At 37.3% G+C, this 18,653-nt stretch overlaps 1 protein-coding gene and 1 long non-coding RNA gene across 2 annotated transcripts in view; one reads left to right on the plus strand and one right to left on the minus strand.

Annotated features, from left to right (window-relative positions):
- Nucleotides 1–886: 886 nt before the first annotated feature.
- LOC309499312 (GTPase IMAP family member 8-like) lies at nt 887–9,912 on the plus strand. The gene is made up of 5 exons (XM_082170542.1): nt 887–1,207; nt 1,570–1,641; nt 2,956–2,991; nt 6,830–7,528; nt 7,968–9,912. Exons 1-5 carry the CDS (start codon nt 1,006–1,008, stop codon nt 8,723–8,725), a joined length of 1,767 nt encoding a protein of 588 aa, XP_082026668.1. The 5' UTR covers nt 887–1,005; the 3' UTR covers nt 8,726–9,912.
- The window catches only part of LOC309503310, a 76,457-nt gene continuing 61,122 nt past the window's right edge, over nt 3,319–18,653 (minus strand). The window contains exon 2 of the long non-coding RNA XR_014207607.1: nt 3,319–5,808. This is a non-coding gene — a long non-coding RNA (uncharacterized lncRNA). The remainder of the gene's footprint in view (nt 5,809–18,653) is intronic.

The following is an 18,653-nucleotide window of genomic DNA, read 5'->3' on the forward strand; positions in this document are numbered from 1 at the left end:
TGTTCAATTCAAATAAAACATTAAGTATTGTGTCAACTACAGTGTGCCTAATGATGATGATATAACGCTTTTTTAATGAATGATGGTAAACATTTAATTTTAATGAATAAAATATGTAGTAAATTACAATTACACATTTAGTGTAATCTTAAATGCAGTTTTTTGCACCCTGCAGTGACTAGTAGCCTACTTTGCAGCATATAAAGATATTCATGCTTGCACAATATGCACATTCCTCAAACAATGCAGTCCTACTGTACCTTAGCTAGCGATAGCACACCAAATATAGAACATTTACACGCTAATAATCCATATGAAACTGATTAACGTAAGCTGTAACTGACTGTAATAACGCTGACGTCACTGTCATTACACGATAGGCTGAGCTGTGTCACATGATCAAGTTAGCCATTACGCTTTCTCCAATGGTTAGAGATACACAGACCCTCTCTCCCTCATATAAGACCATCTCTGCTAGTAGGGACTTGTTCCCAATGCAAGATAACGCAAATATCAAATAAAAAAAGCCGTTTCAGGATAAATAACTAACGGGCAAATATCACAACGATTATTTAAAATTAATCGAGAGAGGCAGATATCGTTATTGCGATTCAAATGTGCTTATATGTTTAAGATTAAGCTTTCATATTAACAAAAAGTCAGGGTCTATCTATCTTTCTATCCAGAGGCATGGTAAAACCAGTACTGATTACCAGGGCCCCAAGGGGAGAGAGGGCCTGCAATATATTTTATTTTACCTGGATATTTTCATTTCCTAATTAAATTTCATAATGAATGTCAGATGAAATGTAAAGTTAGTGTATTGGCGGAATAACTTGGTTGATTGACTGACAAAAATTTGTATACAAAAAAAGTAAAGACTATCTAAGGTCTCACGGTCCCATGCACCCCTTGCTAATGCGCCGAATGGTTTAGTCCATCTGCACGCAGTTTGTTTTGTTAGTTAGTTGAACATCTGGTGGAGCGCGAACTTCTGCTGTAGAAATGTCTTTATCAAAAACAGCCAAATCAGGCCACCAAAAAAGAAAGGAAAGACAGGAGAAGGAAAGAAAGGAAAAACAGGAGAAGGAAAGAAAGGAAAGGCAGGAGAAGGAAAGACAGGAGAAGGAAAGAAAGGAAAGGCAGGAGATGGAAAGAAAACAAAATCAGGAGAAACAATTGCCAACGGACTTATTTTCAAAGAAAGGTGAGCATAAACTAGAACACGAAATCTATAGTGCTAAACTGCTTGAATATCTCCGCGATCGTAGTGCTATAAATGAACTGAGACAACCCATTGAAAGAGCAGAACATACACTTTCAGATGACCGTTTGGTTATACATGTAATCTGAGGTAAAGGCTAAATATATACACTGTACACTACAATGCTGTTGTTTGCATACAACACCATTAATAGCCTAATTTGAAACATGTTTATTTTTAAATGAATAGGCTATAATATCTAACATTAGCAATAATAAGCTATCAGTGTCATAGGCTGGTAGCTCTTCGGTAGCTACATATCATGTTAACATTGTATTTTGTCAGATCTTAACACTGTGAAACAGTTTCAGAAACTGTCCCATCAGGGAGTGGAGGAGTAACAGACCCTTCATCCTCCTCTTTGGATTTGAGACAAGGTGAGCTAATTTAGTTCAAAATTATAGCAAACCATGTTTAGCCATTTTGACTGAAAGGTGTTAAGTAACTAACGTCGTAGTGTGTTTTATTATATTAGGTTATAATCAGGATAAGAGGTTACTATCAAATGCATCTATCATTTAAATTGGATCGTTTTAATAAAAAACTTGACATTAACCTGGTTTTAAACTTGGAAACGCTCCAAATGAATCAGTGCGTACAAGGATAAATGTGTTTGAGACTGTTCGCGTGGCGCGTGACTGACATGAATGACCGGAAGTTTCGAGGATGAGTTTCGTTTCGTGCTCGTTTTTCTTTTTACTTTCGGTTTCCGTGTCCGTGTCGCAGAACGACAACATGGTGCTGGTAAGGTGTGGATTAACAACAAAATATGTGCATATGTAAAATATGAACATTTTAAACGTGTCTAGTATGATATATCAGAATCAAATCTCTTCATTTATTTATGAATTATGCATTTCAGGGAGCGTTTAAGAACTGAGAGTCCCACAGATTGATAGACACGCTGGTTTCATTAAAGTTAAAATTGACTGACTTTTTAGCATAAATTGGAAGCAAACATAATGCATTGGCACTGAGTGTTTTTGTAATATCGCTGCCACTTAAAAAAAAAAAAAAAAAAATTATATATAGGCTATATATATTAAAATCATTGTTTGCCTCAAAAAAGGGCACAGAAATATATCAGGCCTTGTATTAAATAGATTCAATTTCCAGTAACATCTAATATGTTCATTATAATTCTGACAATCAAGTTGCTCTTTTCCTCTTAAACATTCATTTAAAATGAGATCAAAACCATGCACTAAATAACACTAATAAATAGGCTAAATGCTAACACAAATAGGCACATATGAATAATAGAAGATCAAGAGGTCTGCAGCTGTAAACAGATTTTGGGATATTTGTGTTATTTTCTGTCATGTTCCATTTTAATCCATCAGTGAAAAAGCTTGTTTTCAGATGTGCATAATGTTCACCAGATACTCTAACAGTGTGTGTGTGTGTGTGTGTGTGTGTGTGTGTGTGTGTGTGTGTGTGTGTGTGTGTGTGTGCATAATGTTCACCAGATACTCTAACAGTGTGTGTGTGTGTGTGTGTGTGTGTGTGTGTGTGTGTGTGTGTGTGTGTGTGTGTGTGCATAATGTTCACCAGATACTCTAACAGTGTGTGTGTGTGTGTGTGTGTGTGTGTGTGTGTGTGTGTGTGTGTGCATAATGTTCACCAGATACTCTAACAGTGTGTGTGTGTGTGTGTGTGTGTGTGTGTGTGTGTGTGTGTGTGTGTTGTAGGCAGAAGTAGTAGTCCAGATTTTCATCTCCTCAACAGTAAGTCCATTAAATGATTTGACAAATACACTGAGTGAGCAAACATTTATGTGAGATTTGCAATGGTAATTGAGCAATGTTTATATATGAATAAAAGCCTTAATTAAATATGTTATCATGTAAAGTGATCTCTTCAGAATAAATTAATGATTTTCTAGACTTTAAATGGATGAACAAAAAAATTTGATAATATTAAAAATATCTATATGACAGTAGGCCTATACGGCAGTTCTTCCCTATGGTATTGAACATTTATACATTTCAAGGTATAGTATCAAAGTAGTATCGTGACAACACTAGTGTCGGGTGCCACACATTATTTTTACATTTTCAAAGGGTGCCTTGACTGAAAAAAGTTTGGGAAACACTGAGTTATACTATAACTATAAGTATATAGTTCATTTGAAAGCGTTACTTACTATGTCCAGTAGATGGAAGTCCTGCTAAAGTTCACTGCAAGTTCTGCATCAGCCACACTCATATCCTCTTATACAACTATCATCCACTGAACCCATGACTGCAGACTTCAGTAAGCCATATCGTGCTGACTGTAAACACTTTTCAACCTGAAACTGTCAGATCAACATCTTGAAGCAAATATAGTATATTACATCCAGGCTGAGTTATAACTTAGATCCCTTCCAAACACACATCTTCAACTCAGCTGAAAAAGACCAGAATGTGTATGTGTGAATTCTGTCTGGCAACGACTTATCTCATATCATACTCAAACTCATATTCACATTACCTTTTACCCCTACTGTTTATTAACCTGTTTATTTAAGGTAATTACAATTTTCACTGCACAATGAAGGACTAGCAGAAGGCACATTACAAATATACTTGAAATTATATGATTACACTAGTTCAGTGTTTCCCAGCTGTTCCTGAAAGGAATGAAATACTGTATGTCTCCATTTTTTGGAAAGATTTGTTATTAAATGTAATATTATTTTTATTTATTAGTAGGCAGAAACTCAATTTTACTTGAACATTTTTGTGTATTTTCTTCTTAGGCCTACACCATGTTAATTTCACCAGAACACAAAGTAAATGCATAACATATCTACTGTGTAGATGCAATAACATTAAATAAGCTTAAAATTAGTATGCATTTCTCAAGAAAAATAATAAATAATAAAATTAAGTGTGCTTGACGATCACAAACAGGAACGAGGAACTAACTGAACTTATCTTCCTTTAAAGTGACACTATGTAACTTTTCAACCTTCATAATATATTTCCAAGATCCTTGTGATGGTACATCGACTTACAATAGGTTGAATGACACGTCTGCCATAGCCTGACAGGGTCTGTATCGCTTTTGCTGGCACTATGTAACTTCGGTGTTCGGGTAGTAACAAGAGCACAAAAAGAACTACAAAATTCGACTGCTTTACGGCATACGTCACTTCCCCCACCACTTCGTCAAATTTGGACGTGAGAGGCCAACCAGCGTTTGTTTTCGGCTTTCGTGCGTATGTTTTTGTCATGGGGGTTGTTTACACCTGGCCACTTCATGCATTTTCTCAGATCGGATAGCTATCCGATCGTGAAAAGTCCAGGTTTAAATGCCCTCCGAAACGCATTTGAATCCGATCCCTCAAACCACTTCAGGAGGAGATCTGAGACGCATTCCAGACGAAACTGGACAAGTGTAAATGTATATGGTTGTTGAAACCACATATGTAAATTGTACTCCTCCCAAAAATGCTAAAAAAAACCTAAAAAAAACGTGTGAGAGCGTTGTATAGGCTATATGTTATATCCAGATATGACGACGCGCTGGAACACGCATCACCGCAGATGAGCAACTGCATCAAGCCAACGTGCAAACTATCGCAAATCAAAGTGAAAGTAAGTCGCAGACGCTTAACACACAATCTTCATCATTAAAAGTAAAGAAACGAAATGATCTTACCAGGGCTGTTACTGCTCTCTCTTATTGCGGTCTTTGATTTTGAAATTTTAGCTGATGATCTATAAAATGCAGCTCATATCTCGGTGACGTGCACTCCATTAAATCTGCATATAGCGCGAGAATTGAAGATCGAATTTAAATCCGTTTCGCAAAAATACATTTATGTGACCAGATGTAAATGGAATCGTTTTGATAAATCAGATAAATCAGATAGCTATGCCTCACGAATTAGTTTGCCAGCTGAACTCAGGTGTTGTGAGGTGTATTTATCACGTTGATTCCTGCGATTATCATGAGAACAGCTTTCAATATCTCACATAATTATCATAAATAAGCCTAACGTAGAGGTTGTAAATAGTGTAAACGAGCACAATTTGCAAACTATTATGATAAATTGCAATAATCATGTCTAATGACATCATAACGGCCAATGTTATGAAATAATGCGACGTACATTTAACTTAATTGATGTTATCTGGCATTTTGTAATGTTTACATTCCAATAAAAACAACACAAATTAAATTATACAGTAGGCCTAGCTATAGACTATTTACTTGTGATTTAGCTGCAATCATGTAAAAATGTTATAATATAATTTACGACAGTGCAAGTATTCCACAGCAACTCTAGGGGTCGCTGTTTGACAAAAACACAATTTCTACTTAGTGTGGCTTTAAAGGGTAACTAAACCCTAAAACAATTTTTTTTTTAGTTAATGATCTGTAAGACTGTGGCTTTATTAATGCTGTACATTTTTTGACATTTGGGTATAAAGTGTTTTAATTCTACAATATATGGTGTAAAAAACGGCACTTGGTGTTTTAAGCCCCCAACGGCGCCTTCCAGGCAGCGAGGGGATGGGTAGGTTTAAGGTTGAGGGTAGGGTTAGCTGCCTCTAAGGAGCCATTGGGGGCCTAAAACACCATCGAGCGTAAAAAACGTCAGAGTGCTGCCCTCTTCGGGTTGAACGGTGGCTACTGCAGTTGAATTTTCCAATTGGAAGTTGTGGTGCCCTGTGACGTAAGCAGGCACTAGCTCACCACGCCCTTGCCTACAGAGAGACGTGGGTCTCAGGTGCACCCCCCCACCCCCCCCACCCCCCTTGTAAAGGAGTCAGTAAAGGAGTCAGTAAAGGAGTCAGTAAAGTTTCTTAAAAGTACTCCAAGTATGTGTTGGTCTGGTTACAACCTGTAAAAACAATGTTTAATCATTCCCAGCTAACAGATTTTTTGTTATAAGAACGTTCTCCAAATATATTCAGTGTTGGTTCTGGGAACATAAAAAAAGTCCAGTTTTCTTGACGTTTATTTTGATTAACAATTCAACATTCTAGAAACGTTCATTTGTAACATTCCAAGAACATAGAAATGTCCAGTTTCCTTCATGTTACTACAATGTTATTTAAGGTTAGTATGATGTTCCTGAAACATTCTTTCAAACATTCAAAAGAGAAATAAGAAGAAAAACTACAACTTTCTTCAGACACAGTCTTAGATGAAATCAACTGAAGATAAAAGAAGACAAGATGTTGATGTTTAGTTGAAAATGTTTAGTTTGAGGTCACCATTATGGCGATCAGTGTTTGCTTTAGTTGGGCTCTTGATCATTGACTTTAAGTTGATTCTTTTTCAGTAATTGCAGTTGTTTTCAGAATACATTTCTGCATTGATAAAGCAGATCAGCATGGCTGTTTTAACGCTCAAATGACTGTTAAATTTGGACAGATCAACATTTATGTTCCCACTAAAATGAGCAGATAACACTCAATCAGAAAACATAGACAAAAGCATTGTAATTAAATATAAAAGGACTGTATGGTTTTGTCAATATGATTAAAGGTAATTTTATAATTAGATGAAAGCAAACTTATTCTTAAACTTTATCTTAATTCTTTCAAAAAACTTTCTCTTTCACAGAGCCTGATGAACAACATGATGTAATCGATCTGAGGATTGTGCTGTTGGGAGTCTCTGGTGCTGGAAAGAGTCCAACAGCAAATGCAGTACTGGGTCGAGAGGCATTTAAAGAAAGCAGAACCAGAGAGAGTGAGATACAGAGAGGAAGAGTAGAAGACAGAAACATCTCCATCATCGACACTCCAGGATTCTTCAACCCTCAACTGACTGATGAAGAGCTGCAGAAGCAGATGATGAAGAGCCTGGATCTCTCCGATCCTGTTCCTCACGCGTTCCTCCTCATCATAAACCTGGAGACTTGCAGAGAGGAGCAGAGGAACGTTGTGGAGCAAATCCAGGAGAACTTTGGGGCTCAAGCTATGAGGTTCACTATGGTGCTGTTTATTGGAAGAGAAAAAATATCCAGAAAAGAATGGATTCAAATCATTGAGAGTGAAAATATTAAAGAGCTGCTGAACTACTTTGAGGGAAGATATCACGTGATAAACAGCAAAAGTGAATGTGATCCCTACCAGATCACAATGCTCTTAAAGAGTATTGATGAAATGGTGAAGAACAATGGAGGACAGAACTACAGCCATAAGATCTACCTGAAGGATTCTGCAGATCAGGGAGATCTCAGGAAACAGGGGGAGAGTCAGGAAGAGATGGAAGGACTGATACAGAAGATCGCTAGAGAAAGTTTGCATTTAAAATTGAGTAAATATTTAGCCATTTGTGGTTTTATTTATTTTAGTCCTGAGAGATTTTCATGTAAAAAGTTTAATTATATGTACGTGATAATCTATGGCTCGTTGTGCATTGATTGGAGGCAAACAAAAAACATGATATGGAGGCAAAGAACCACCAACACCTGGCCATGAATTATCCTAAAGGGGTGGTTGATTATGATTTCACTTTTTTAATAAGCTGACCTCATACAATATATCCAGGTTTTTCAAAACAATTGCAACCCTTGTTCTTTGATGGGAAAATTGTTGAGGGGGTAAATTAAAATAATGCTAATTAACTTATTTTATATACTTATTCTGTCTTATTAGCCATTTTATGTAATTTTGAGGCCCACCGAGTAAAGGGCCCCTATTGAGCATCATTTTTAAAGTGTAAATAACATTTTAAATTCCTCTCTCTTTATCAGATCAGAGAATTGTGTTGTTGGGTAAAACTGGATCAGGAAAGAGTTCAACAGGAAACACCATCATCGGCGACTTTGTGTTTAAACAAGGTTGTTCTGCTAAGTCTATGACTAGACACTGTGAAAGACATGTGACTGCAGTGGAGGAGGATAAAACCATCTCAGTGATCGACACTCCAGGACTATATGATACGTCAATGAGTGAAGAAGAACTGAAGAAAGAGATTCTCAAGTGCATCTACATGTCTGCTCCTGGTCCTCATGTGTTTCTGCTGGTCATCAGACTGGATGTGAGATTTACAGAAGAAGAGAAGAAAACAGTGAAATGGATCCAGAAAAACTTTGGAGAAAAAGCTTCTCATCACACCATCATTCTGTTCACTCACACTGATCTTCTGAAGGGGCTTTCATTAGATGAATATATCAGTGAAAGTAATGATCTCAAGGCTCTTGTTGATGAGTGCGGTGGCAGATTTCACTCATTCAACAATGAAGACACGAGTAATCGCTCTCAGGTCACAGAACTGCTGAAGAAGATTGATGAAATGTTGAGGATCAATGGAGGACGGCACTACACTAATGACATATTTAAAGAGGCCCAAAGAAGGATTGAACAAGAGGCTTTTAAACAAAAACTGATAGACTATGGGCAAACAGCACTAACAGTAATAGGAGGAGGGGTAGTAGGAGTAGGAGCGGTAGTAGGAGGAGGCTTAGGAGCAGCAGCAATAGCAGCAATAGCAATAGCAAAAGGAAAATAAGGGCCATACCCTTATGAAAAGAAAATATAGTGAAGTTCACAATGTAATTTCGGGAGGAGTGAACCCATCTAATCTTTCTTATAAGCAGCCGCTCACCTTGCTCTGGCATCAGCTGTTTTGGCATCCCTCCACCTCCCCAACTCCATCAATATAATTTAGGCATCTTACTACTATACTCATCCTCCGAGCATTAGTAGTCCCACTGGGGGGTGTATCCAAGTTGGAGCTGCATCCTCGAGCCCCTCCACTGCGGGCAGCAAGCCAAATACGATTAACCTTATTAGCTTAAAGATTATATGGCCAAAGGAACTCGTGAATTTCCCAATATATGAATGATCAATATATTAAATGATATAACAGTTGTAGGGAATTATTTGAATTTCGAAAGATATTATGAACCTACAAATACACTTCCAGATACGTACACACGCACACACTTACACAGAGGCCCGAAGCGCAGAAGACGGAAAGGACGGAAGAATATATATGGGGAAACGATGTCGACACCAGAAGCCTCCTTGACTGAGGCAATAGAAGGTTGATGTCACATGATTTAGTTCCTCTGGGAAAAAAAACAAGAAACAGCATAGGAACAATGTAACCCAGTTCTGTATAAATATGACTGCTTTTTGACTGTTAGTTGTTGCATTTTTTATTTTGATGTCGTGTGCATCCCTGGGGAGAAATCAGCTCTCTTCCAGTTCAGTTTATTAACAGAAACTCTTTTTGCTTAAATTGCTCTGCTGTATTATCTTAACTTGAATAGCTCTGGATGAGGACAAGTTATTTTTTATATCTATTGCTTGAACTGCTTACGAGATAAATGGCCTGTGTAATATCCACTCATACAGGACTGCCCTGTTGAGATTGGATAAGCTGAAGTATTATAACCTGTAACCTTTTGATATTTTGCTACAAATATTAATCATTGTGTAACCAGTATTTTGATATGGTCCTCACTGCAGAACACGAAATCCAGGGGGAGGAGTTGGATCCAGATCCAACTCCTCCCACCTTACATATACCTAAACCTACCCATCTCCACCCCCTGATCCCTAAACCCACCCCTAAACCTACCAATCTCCACCCCTTAGATCTGGATCCCCCTGGATCTCGTGTACTGCAGTGAGGTGCTACTGAGTATTTTTATCTTTTGTTCAAATAAATGTTTATTTTATGAAGACAAATACTGTTCAGTTTTACTTACATTTATGTTTACATTTAGTCATTTAGCAGACGCTTTTGTCCAAAGCGACTTCAGCTTACAAAGACAGTTCTATAAGTAATAGACAGAGCATTATAGTACATCTTGAAAGGCCAAGGACAACAAAGGATCCAGTGAAGATTCTGCTGGAGGGTAAGCATGAATTTGATCAATAGGCCTAGTTGTCAATGTTTGTTATTGTTTCATGAAGGTGTAGGGACACACCTAGATTTACTGGTATAGGCTAAACAAGCTAGTGAGGATTTAATCCTATTCTGACCTGACAGCAAAAGACCACCTAGCTACTTCGATACTAGGGGTTCTTCAGGAGCTGAGATAAATACCAGATCTCACCACACAGTATATTTGAAAATATACAGAATGATATATTGTGTTAATATATTACAATATATTGAATAATCCATAAGGAATTGCATATTTTCATATTGAAAAATATGTGACAATATATTTACTAATGTATCATAATGTATGTAATTGTATCAGTAATACACTTTACAATTTATAGATGTATATGTGACCCTGGATAACAAAACCAGTCTTAAGTAGCACGGGTATATTTGTGGCAATAGCCAACAAAACATTGTATGGGTAAAAATTATCGATTTTTCTTTTATGCCAAAAATCATCAGGATATTAAGTAAAGATCATGATCCATGAAGATATTTAGTCAATTTCCCACCTTAAATATATTAAAAAATTATTTTTGTGAGTGGATGCAGCACAATCGCCTATAGAAATGGACAACTTTAAAGGCGATTTTCTCAATATTTCGATTTTTCTGCACCCTCAGTTTCCAGATTTTCAAATAGTTGTATCTTGGCCAAATATTGTCATATCCTAACAAACCTAATATCAATGGAAAGATTATGTATTTAGCTTTCAGATGATGTATAAATCTCAATTTAAAAAAAAATACACATAAGACTGATTTTGTGGTCCAGGGTCACATATGTGATCAGATATGGCACTGCATGTGTAATATATTTCAAACATATTTACTCATGTATCATAAACACACATATATGGAGAAATATATAATTCTTATATTGTATATTTACATTATAAATGTTAAATATTTAAGATAGTTAACAAAAGCACAACTGCATGTACTTAAGTATTAAGCCAAGAGACTATAACTGTGCTGTGGAGTGCACAGCCATTACTTATAAAACATAGTATTTACAGTCTTAATGGTGTTCAGCCAATCATCAACCGAACCACAGGCTCTACTCTTCAGCACAATGACCCCACAAACTCAGACATACCAGAAAACATTTTAAGTTCCAAAATAATAGAACGTTAAACACTAACAGATCTCCCCTATATTAATATTGGGCAAAACACATTAAATTACACTTAATTTTAACATTTGCTCTTCTTTAACAGTCAGAAGCAAAGCATGCTGGGAATAAGAAATCTGTTGTAACTCATTCTGTGAATATGTGTGTGTGTGTGTGTGTGTGTATATATATATATATATATATATATATATATATATATATATATATATATATATATATATATATATATATGTGTGTGTGAACATACATTCACATTTATAGAACATGTATGTGCAATATATGTACACAATAAAGGATACAATTTTGTAAATATTATATGTAATGCTATTTTTGTCTTCATTTATAAATATTTTATGTTTTAATATATAGCCATACATGGTCAATGCATATATTGCAGTGTTATTGAAGAATATAAGCACTGGTTTCCCATATGTGGAAATGTATTATGTAATAGTATGTAATAGCGCCAGACGGAGATTCTGAAGAAAGACTTCAGGAATCTAATCGATACGGTACGCAGCACATCGCCTGAAACAACGATCATTGTGTCAGGACCGCTTCCCACGTACCGACTAGGGCATGAAAAATTCAGCAGATTATTTGCGCTAAATGAATGGTTAATGTCATGGTGCAATGAGCAGAAACTGCTCTTTGTAAATAATTGGAATCTGTTTTGGGAGCGTCCTAGGCTTTTCCGTGCTGATGGCTTACACCCAAGCAGATTCGGAGCGGATCTTCTGTCAGATAACATCTCCAAAATGTTAAATACCCTTTGACTAGTAACCAAAAGTCCAAATCATAGTCTCTGCTGCACCAATTCAACTGATATAAATACTAGTGTAGAACATTGCATAGAAACCGTGTCTATTCCTCGTTTAGTGAGATCAAATAATAAATCTAATGCAGGATCTAGGAAAAATCTAATTGTTATTAAAACAGAAAATGTTGCTATTAGTAAACAAAAACTATTTCTAAAGCTAGGTCTTCTAAACATTAGATCACTCACACCTAAGGCAGTTATTGTAAATGAAATAGTCACAGATAATAGCTTCGATGTACTTTGCCTTACTGAAACCTGGCTTAAACCAAATGATTATTTCGGTATTAATGAGTCTACTCCTCCTGGATACTGTTATAAGCATGAGCCCCGTCTGATTGGCCGTGGCGGAGGTGTTGCAACCATTTATAAAGATATTCTAAATGTTACTCAGAAAACGGGTTATAAGTTTATTTCATTTGAAGTACTTGTACTAAATGTTACGCTCTTAGATGTTAGAAAAACATCCCTATTATCTCTAGCCTTGGCTACCGTATATAGACCGCCAGGGCCTTACGCTGATTTCCTAAAAGAGTTTGCAGATTTTCTCTCAGACCTATTAGTCAATGTCGATAAAGCATTAATTGTTGGAGATTTTAACATACACGTAGATAATCCAAATGATGCGTTAGGAGCTGCGTTTACAGATTTATTAAATTCATTTGGGGTCAAGCAAAACGTCACCGGACCAACTCATCGTCTTAATCATACACTCGATTTAATTATATCACACGGAACCGATCCAACCGATATAGATATCATTCCACAAAGTGATGAAGTCACTGATCACTACATGGTAACTTGCATATTACGTACTGCTGTAATATGTCATGCGGCGTCGCGTTATCAACCAGGCAGAACAATCCTCCCATCCACCATAGATAATTTCTCAAATTGCTTATCTAATCTGTCTCAGCTGCTGCCTGAACCCAAACAAACAGATGAACTAGAAGAACTAACTAGCACTATGAGCACCATTCTCTCTAGAACATTGGATGTGGTTGCACCTATTAAATTAAAAAGGTCAGAGAGAAAAATAAAGCACCATGGTATAACAATACTACGCATGTTTTAAAGAGAGAAACCCGTATTTTAGAGCGTAAATGGAAACAAACTAATTTAGAGGTCTTTAGAATCGCGTGGAAAGACAGTATGTCACGTTATAAAAAGGCCCTAAAAGCTGCCAGGGCTGAGCACCTCCGCAAACTAATAGAAAACAACCAAAACAATCCAAGGTTTCTATTTAACACCGTGGCTAGACTAACAAATAAACAGACGTCACCCGTACAAAATATCCCGTTACAGTTCAGTAGTAATGATTTCATGAACTACTTCACTGAGAAAATAGAAAGCATCAGAACCACAATTATAAACGTTCAATCTTCAATCGCGCCTTACAATTCAGCTTCAATTATCACCCCGAAAGAACAATTACAGTGCTTTACAACTATAGAACAAAAAGAGTTAAATAAACTTATCACTTCATCTAAAACAACAACATGTTTATTAGATCCTATACCAACTAAACTACTGAAAGAAGTGTTATCTGTAGTGGAAGAGCCTCTCCTCAATATTATTAACTCGTCTTTATCTTTAGGTCATGTTCCAAGAACATTTAAACTGGCAGTTATAAAACCTCTCATTAAGAAACCACAATTAGATCATAATAATCTAGCAAATTATAGACCCATTTCAAATCTTCCATTTATGTCTAAAATATTAGAAAAAGTGGTGTCCGCTCAACTGGGCTCTTTCTTGCAACAAAATGATATCTATGAAAAGTTTCAGTCTGGATTCAGACCGCATCATAGCACTGAAACTGCGCTCGTTAAAATCACAAATGATTTACTTTTAGCTTCTGACCAAGGCTGTATCTCAATACTAGTTTTACTTGATCTTAGTGCTGCGTTCGATACTATAGATCACACAATACTCTTAGATCGACTACAAAATTATACTGGTGTTCAAGGACAAGCACTAAGCTGGTTCAAATCATACCTATCTGACCGCTACCATTTTGTCTATTTAAATGGAGAAAAATCGATCATAACTCCAGTAAACTATGGAGTGCCGCAGGGATCTGTATTAGGCCCCCTGTTATTTTCAATATATATGATGCCACTTGGAAATATTATAAGGAAACATGGAATTAGTTTCCATTGTTATGCTGATGACACTCAAATATATATTTCATCACGGCCGGATGAAAACGCTACATTTTCCAAATTGACAGAGTGTGTTAAAGATATAAAAGATTGGATGACGCGTAATTTTCTTTTATTAAATCCAGACAAGACAGAGGTAATACTTATCGGTTCAAAAAACCGCCCACAAAACCTCGCACAATACAACTTTAACATCATAGGATGTCCTGTTACTTTATCCTCTACAGTAAAAGACCTGGGTGTTATACTCGATTGCAACCTGTCTTTTGAAAATCATATTTCTTATGTTACAAAAACAGCCTTTTTCCACCTTAGAAACATTGCTAAGCTACGTAATATGCTATCAGTTTCTGATGCAGAAAAGTTAGTTCATGCATTCATGACCTCGAGACTGGATTACTGTAATGCTTTATTAGCTGGTTGTCCTGCATCCTCAATAAACAAGCTACAGTTAGTCCAAAATGCCGCCGCTAGAGTTCTTACGAGATCAAGAAAATATGATCATATAACACCGATTTTATCATCACTGCATTGGTTACCTATAAAGTTCCGTATTAATTACAAGGTATTGCTACTGACTTATAAAGCCCTAAACGGCTTAGCTCCAGTCTATTTAACGGATCTTCTATCGCCCTATAATCCATCGCGCTCTTTGAGATCACTAAATTCAAGGCTTTTGGTCATACCTAGGATATCCAGAACCACCAAAGGAGGGAGAGCATTTTCACATTTGGCTCCAAAACTCTGGAATAGTCTTCCTGATACTGTTCGTTGCTCAGACTCGCTCTCCCAGTTTAAAACTAGATTAAAGTCGCATCTCTTCAGCCAGGCATTCATATAATCCTACAGTTCAAACTACAATCCGGCCTCTATCCAATGCCAGAGGAGAACTGGCCCCCGACTGAGCCTGGGTTCTCCCAAGGTTTTTTTTTTCTCCATTAAGGCACCTGATGGAGTTTTAGGACACCATTAGGTCACTTGATGGAGTTTTTCGGTTCCTTGCCACTGTTGCCTTTGGCTTGCTCAGTTGGGGATATTTTGGGGATATTTAATTTAATTTTATCAATCAATAAATTCCTCTTGAAACAAACTTTGTTGTATTATTTTAATTTAATACTGTGAAGCTGCTTTGATGCAATCTGTATTGTGAAAAGCGCTATACAAATAAACTTGACTTAATATATCGCATTATATTTTGCAGTATATTCCCATATTATTTCCATAAGGGATTACACACTGTTATGGTGACTTCAAATGAAAGTTAAACCTCTGTTAATTCTCAATAAAAACTTCTGTAGACGTCTGACAGAAATACAGTCAGTCTGGTTAGTAATAAGTGAAGCTGGTAATGCTGTTTGTGGAGTTGTTTAATCCTCCTCTGCTGAGATCTTCACAGATTTAATGTCTTTATCTTCAGTTGATTTCATCTAAGACTGTCTGAAGTCAGTTGTAGTTCTTGTGTTTCTGCTCGTCTCTTTTTGTGTTCTCTTCTTTTCTTCAGTGATTCTGCTTGTTAACAGGCCTATTAAGGCTGATATGACTCCATATTTAATATACACAGATTTTGTGGCTCAGATAAGGTCCAGTTGTAGTTTGTGTAGTTTGTAACATTAGTGAAAGAATGGGTCGCTCTCAGGAGCTCAGTGAATTCAAGCGTGGTACAGTGATAGGTTTCCACCTGTGCAATTCATGGTCCATGGCAATTCATGGCAATTCAAATATCCTCACTACTAAATATTCCACGGTCAACTGTTAGTGGTATTATAACAAAGTGGAAGCAATTGGGAACCACAGCAACTCAGCCTTGAAGTGGTAGGCCCCGTAAAATCACAGAGCAGGACCAGCGCATGCTGAGGCTCACAGTGAGCAGAAGCTGCCAACTTTCTCCAGAGTCAATTGCTACAGACCAAGTGCAATGCAAAGCGGCGGATGCAGTGGTGACTTTTTCCATGACTTGTTGGACAATTTCATGCTCCCAACTTTGTGGGAACAGTTTGGGGATGTTACTGTACCAGCATGACTGCGCATCAGTGCACAAAGCAAGGTCCATAAAGACATGGATGAGGAGTTTGGTGTGGAGGAACTTGACTGGCCTGTACAGAGTCTGTAACACAATGCTAATTCATAAACCAGATGTACAATAACATTACGATGTCCAGCAATCGATTTAAATAGTACATTGATTGGGTTTAAGTGGTCATTCAATGAGGGCTATTGTATGTTGATCCGACTAGTTTAAGCGTGTATTTAAGTGGTCCAGGGGTAGAACTTTTGCCAAGCGTGTCCGAGGTTCTGGGTTCTAATCTGCACTCGTATAGGTTTTTTTTTTATAATTGTTTTCATCAAAGCCGATTATGTTTTTCAGTGGTTGTATATCAGGCAGGGACACGTTTGTGTGCATTTTGTTTTGTAATTTCACCGGAACGAATAGAGAGTTTCTCCACAACGGATTGAAGCGCGCGTCCGAGTGAAGGCTGTGTGCGAGCCAGAAACAAACATAGTATCCGCGCCACTGATCGCAGCGGCAACGAGCACTTTGATCAGTTGATTTAAAAAACAACACATTTCAGCGCTAGATCGCCTCTTATTTAAAAAACAAACGAAATGAATGTTCTGCTAGTTAACTGGAGATGTTTTGTTTATTTGTATTGGTACATTCGTGCCGCGAGATGTTTAAAAAGTGGTGGGGCCAATATCGACCTTAGAAAATAGTGGTGGGGACATGTCCCACCCGCAAATTACGCCTATGATTCACAGTATCCCCCAGAGTTAGATAAGTCCATACACACCCTTTTCATCTCCAGCATACTGCTCCCAATAAGTGACAAAATAACACCAACATTTTCCTATTTACATGTTGTGATTTATAGTCACAGCGTGTACAAATAACAAGGTCACATGAGACACAACCATCTTCTGTATACATACTGGGAACTATATTCTCAGAGGGCGAAGCACTGCTACTTCTGCAGAGTGATTTACTCCAACTCTGAGCGAACTCTCTGCTCCTCACCATGGGGCTTCTCAGCTGCTGCGAGCAAATCACTCCGCCCAAGTAGCAGTGCTTCGCCTTCCCGCTCGCTCCAAAAAAGTAAATTAACTGTTAGGCCAGAATGTTGATAAGTGAACTTCTGTGCAACGCGCACGATTAAAATTTAAATTGGCTTGTATCCATTGTACACACAAACTGCTGTAAAATTAAACAAATAAATGGGCCTAATAATATAAATATTATTACGGACGACAAAAATTAAATAAAATGAACCATTAGGCCTACTTGAATGACAAAACAAACTTGTTTGAATATTACGCTATATTCAGTTTACACTTAGTTACAAGTTACTGTATTCAATTTGCTAACCTTTTGCTTTCTTCCCAGCGTGTTCACGTAGCACACTTTCATGTTTTCGAGAAATGTGTCCAAAATTAATCTTTACTGACTGAAACGATGTCTCCACATTCGTTTTCTTGTAGGCTACCACATTATCATTGTTAGTTAGTTTTATATTAGCAGTACACCTGTATGACTTCTCATTTTGAAGTACTTTTGAAGTACTTTTTGAACTCCATTATTGAGCCGAGTTTTGACTGAAAATAGTCTACTGTTGATGACCGTGCAAGACAGATGGATTCTTCTGGGTCAGGCTTGACTGAGCTCATGCTTCAGACTCGTGGTGTGAGCGGAGCGAAATTGGAGCGGGAAATAAGGCGACGCTCCATCCTTTTAAAAAGGCTGCTCTGCGCTCTGTCCAAGATCCTCGCGCTCTCCACTCCACTCCAAAGCAACTTGCGCTGCATTTTCAAGGTAGACATTTACATTCCTATCAGTTCTTGCTTTCCCTGGGAATCGAACCCATGACCTTGGCATTGCAAGAGCCAACGCTCTACTGTTTGAGCTACAGGAAAGCTGTGTTGTTCTAGTTAAATAAATAAAAAAGCATGATGTGTCATTTCTTTTAACATACATATATAACGATTCAGGGAGGCCAATCATTACCTCTCTCACAGCATTGCTCATGTTATCACACTGCTGATTTGCACACAAGCTCTTCGTAAATATGTAACCTACTGAGTTGGCATTGCAGCACAATAGCTTACTAAATATAGATTTATACATACTGTTGTCATTACTTTATATTATTACATGCATGTTTATTAAAATATAGACAGAGCCAAAAATGTACATTGTGCAGTTTGTCTGAGGGTGCATTTACTTGCCCAAGCATATGGTTGAGACAGCAGCACTTTGTTTTACGTTTGTCTTATAATTTGTCTTAATTTATATTTCTTAATTTTGGCTAATTCTTACGTCATCCTGAGACCGCAGATATGTCCCCAGGGTTCCCACCACTCCCTTCCGGGATCAGATGGTAAACATGCAAGATGTTCCATTGTGACGTCTCCATTCCGTCCTTCAGGG

The sequence above is a fragment of the Leuciscus leuciscus genome (assembly GCF_965113295.1).
Source record: "Leuciscus leuciscus genome assembly, chromosome: 1".
NCBI lineage: Eukaryota > Metazoa > Chordata > Actinopteri > Cypriniformes > Leuciscidae > Leuciscus > Leuciscus leuciscus.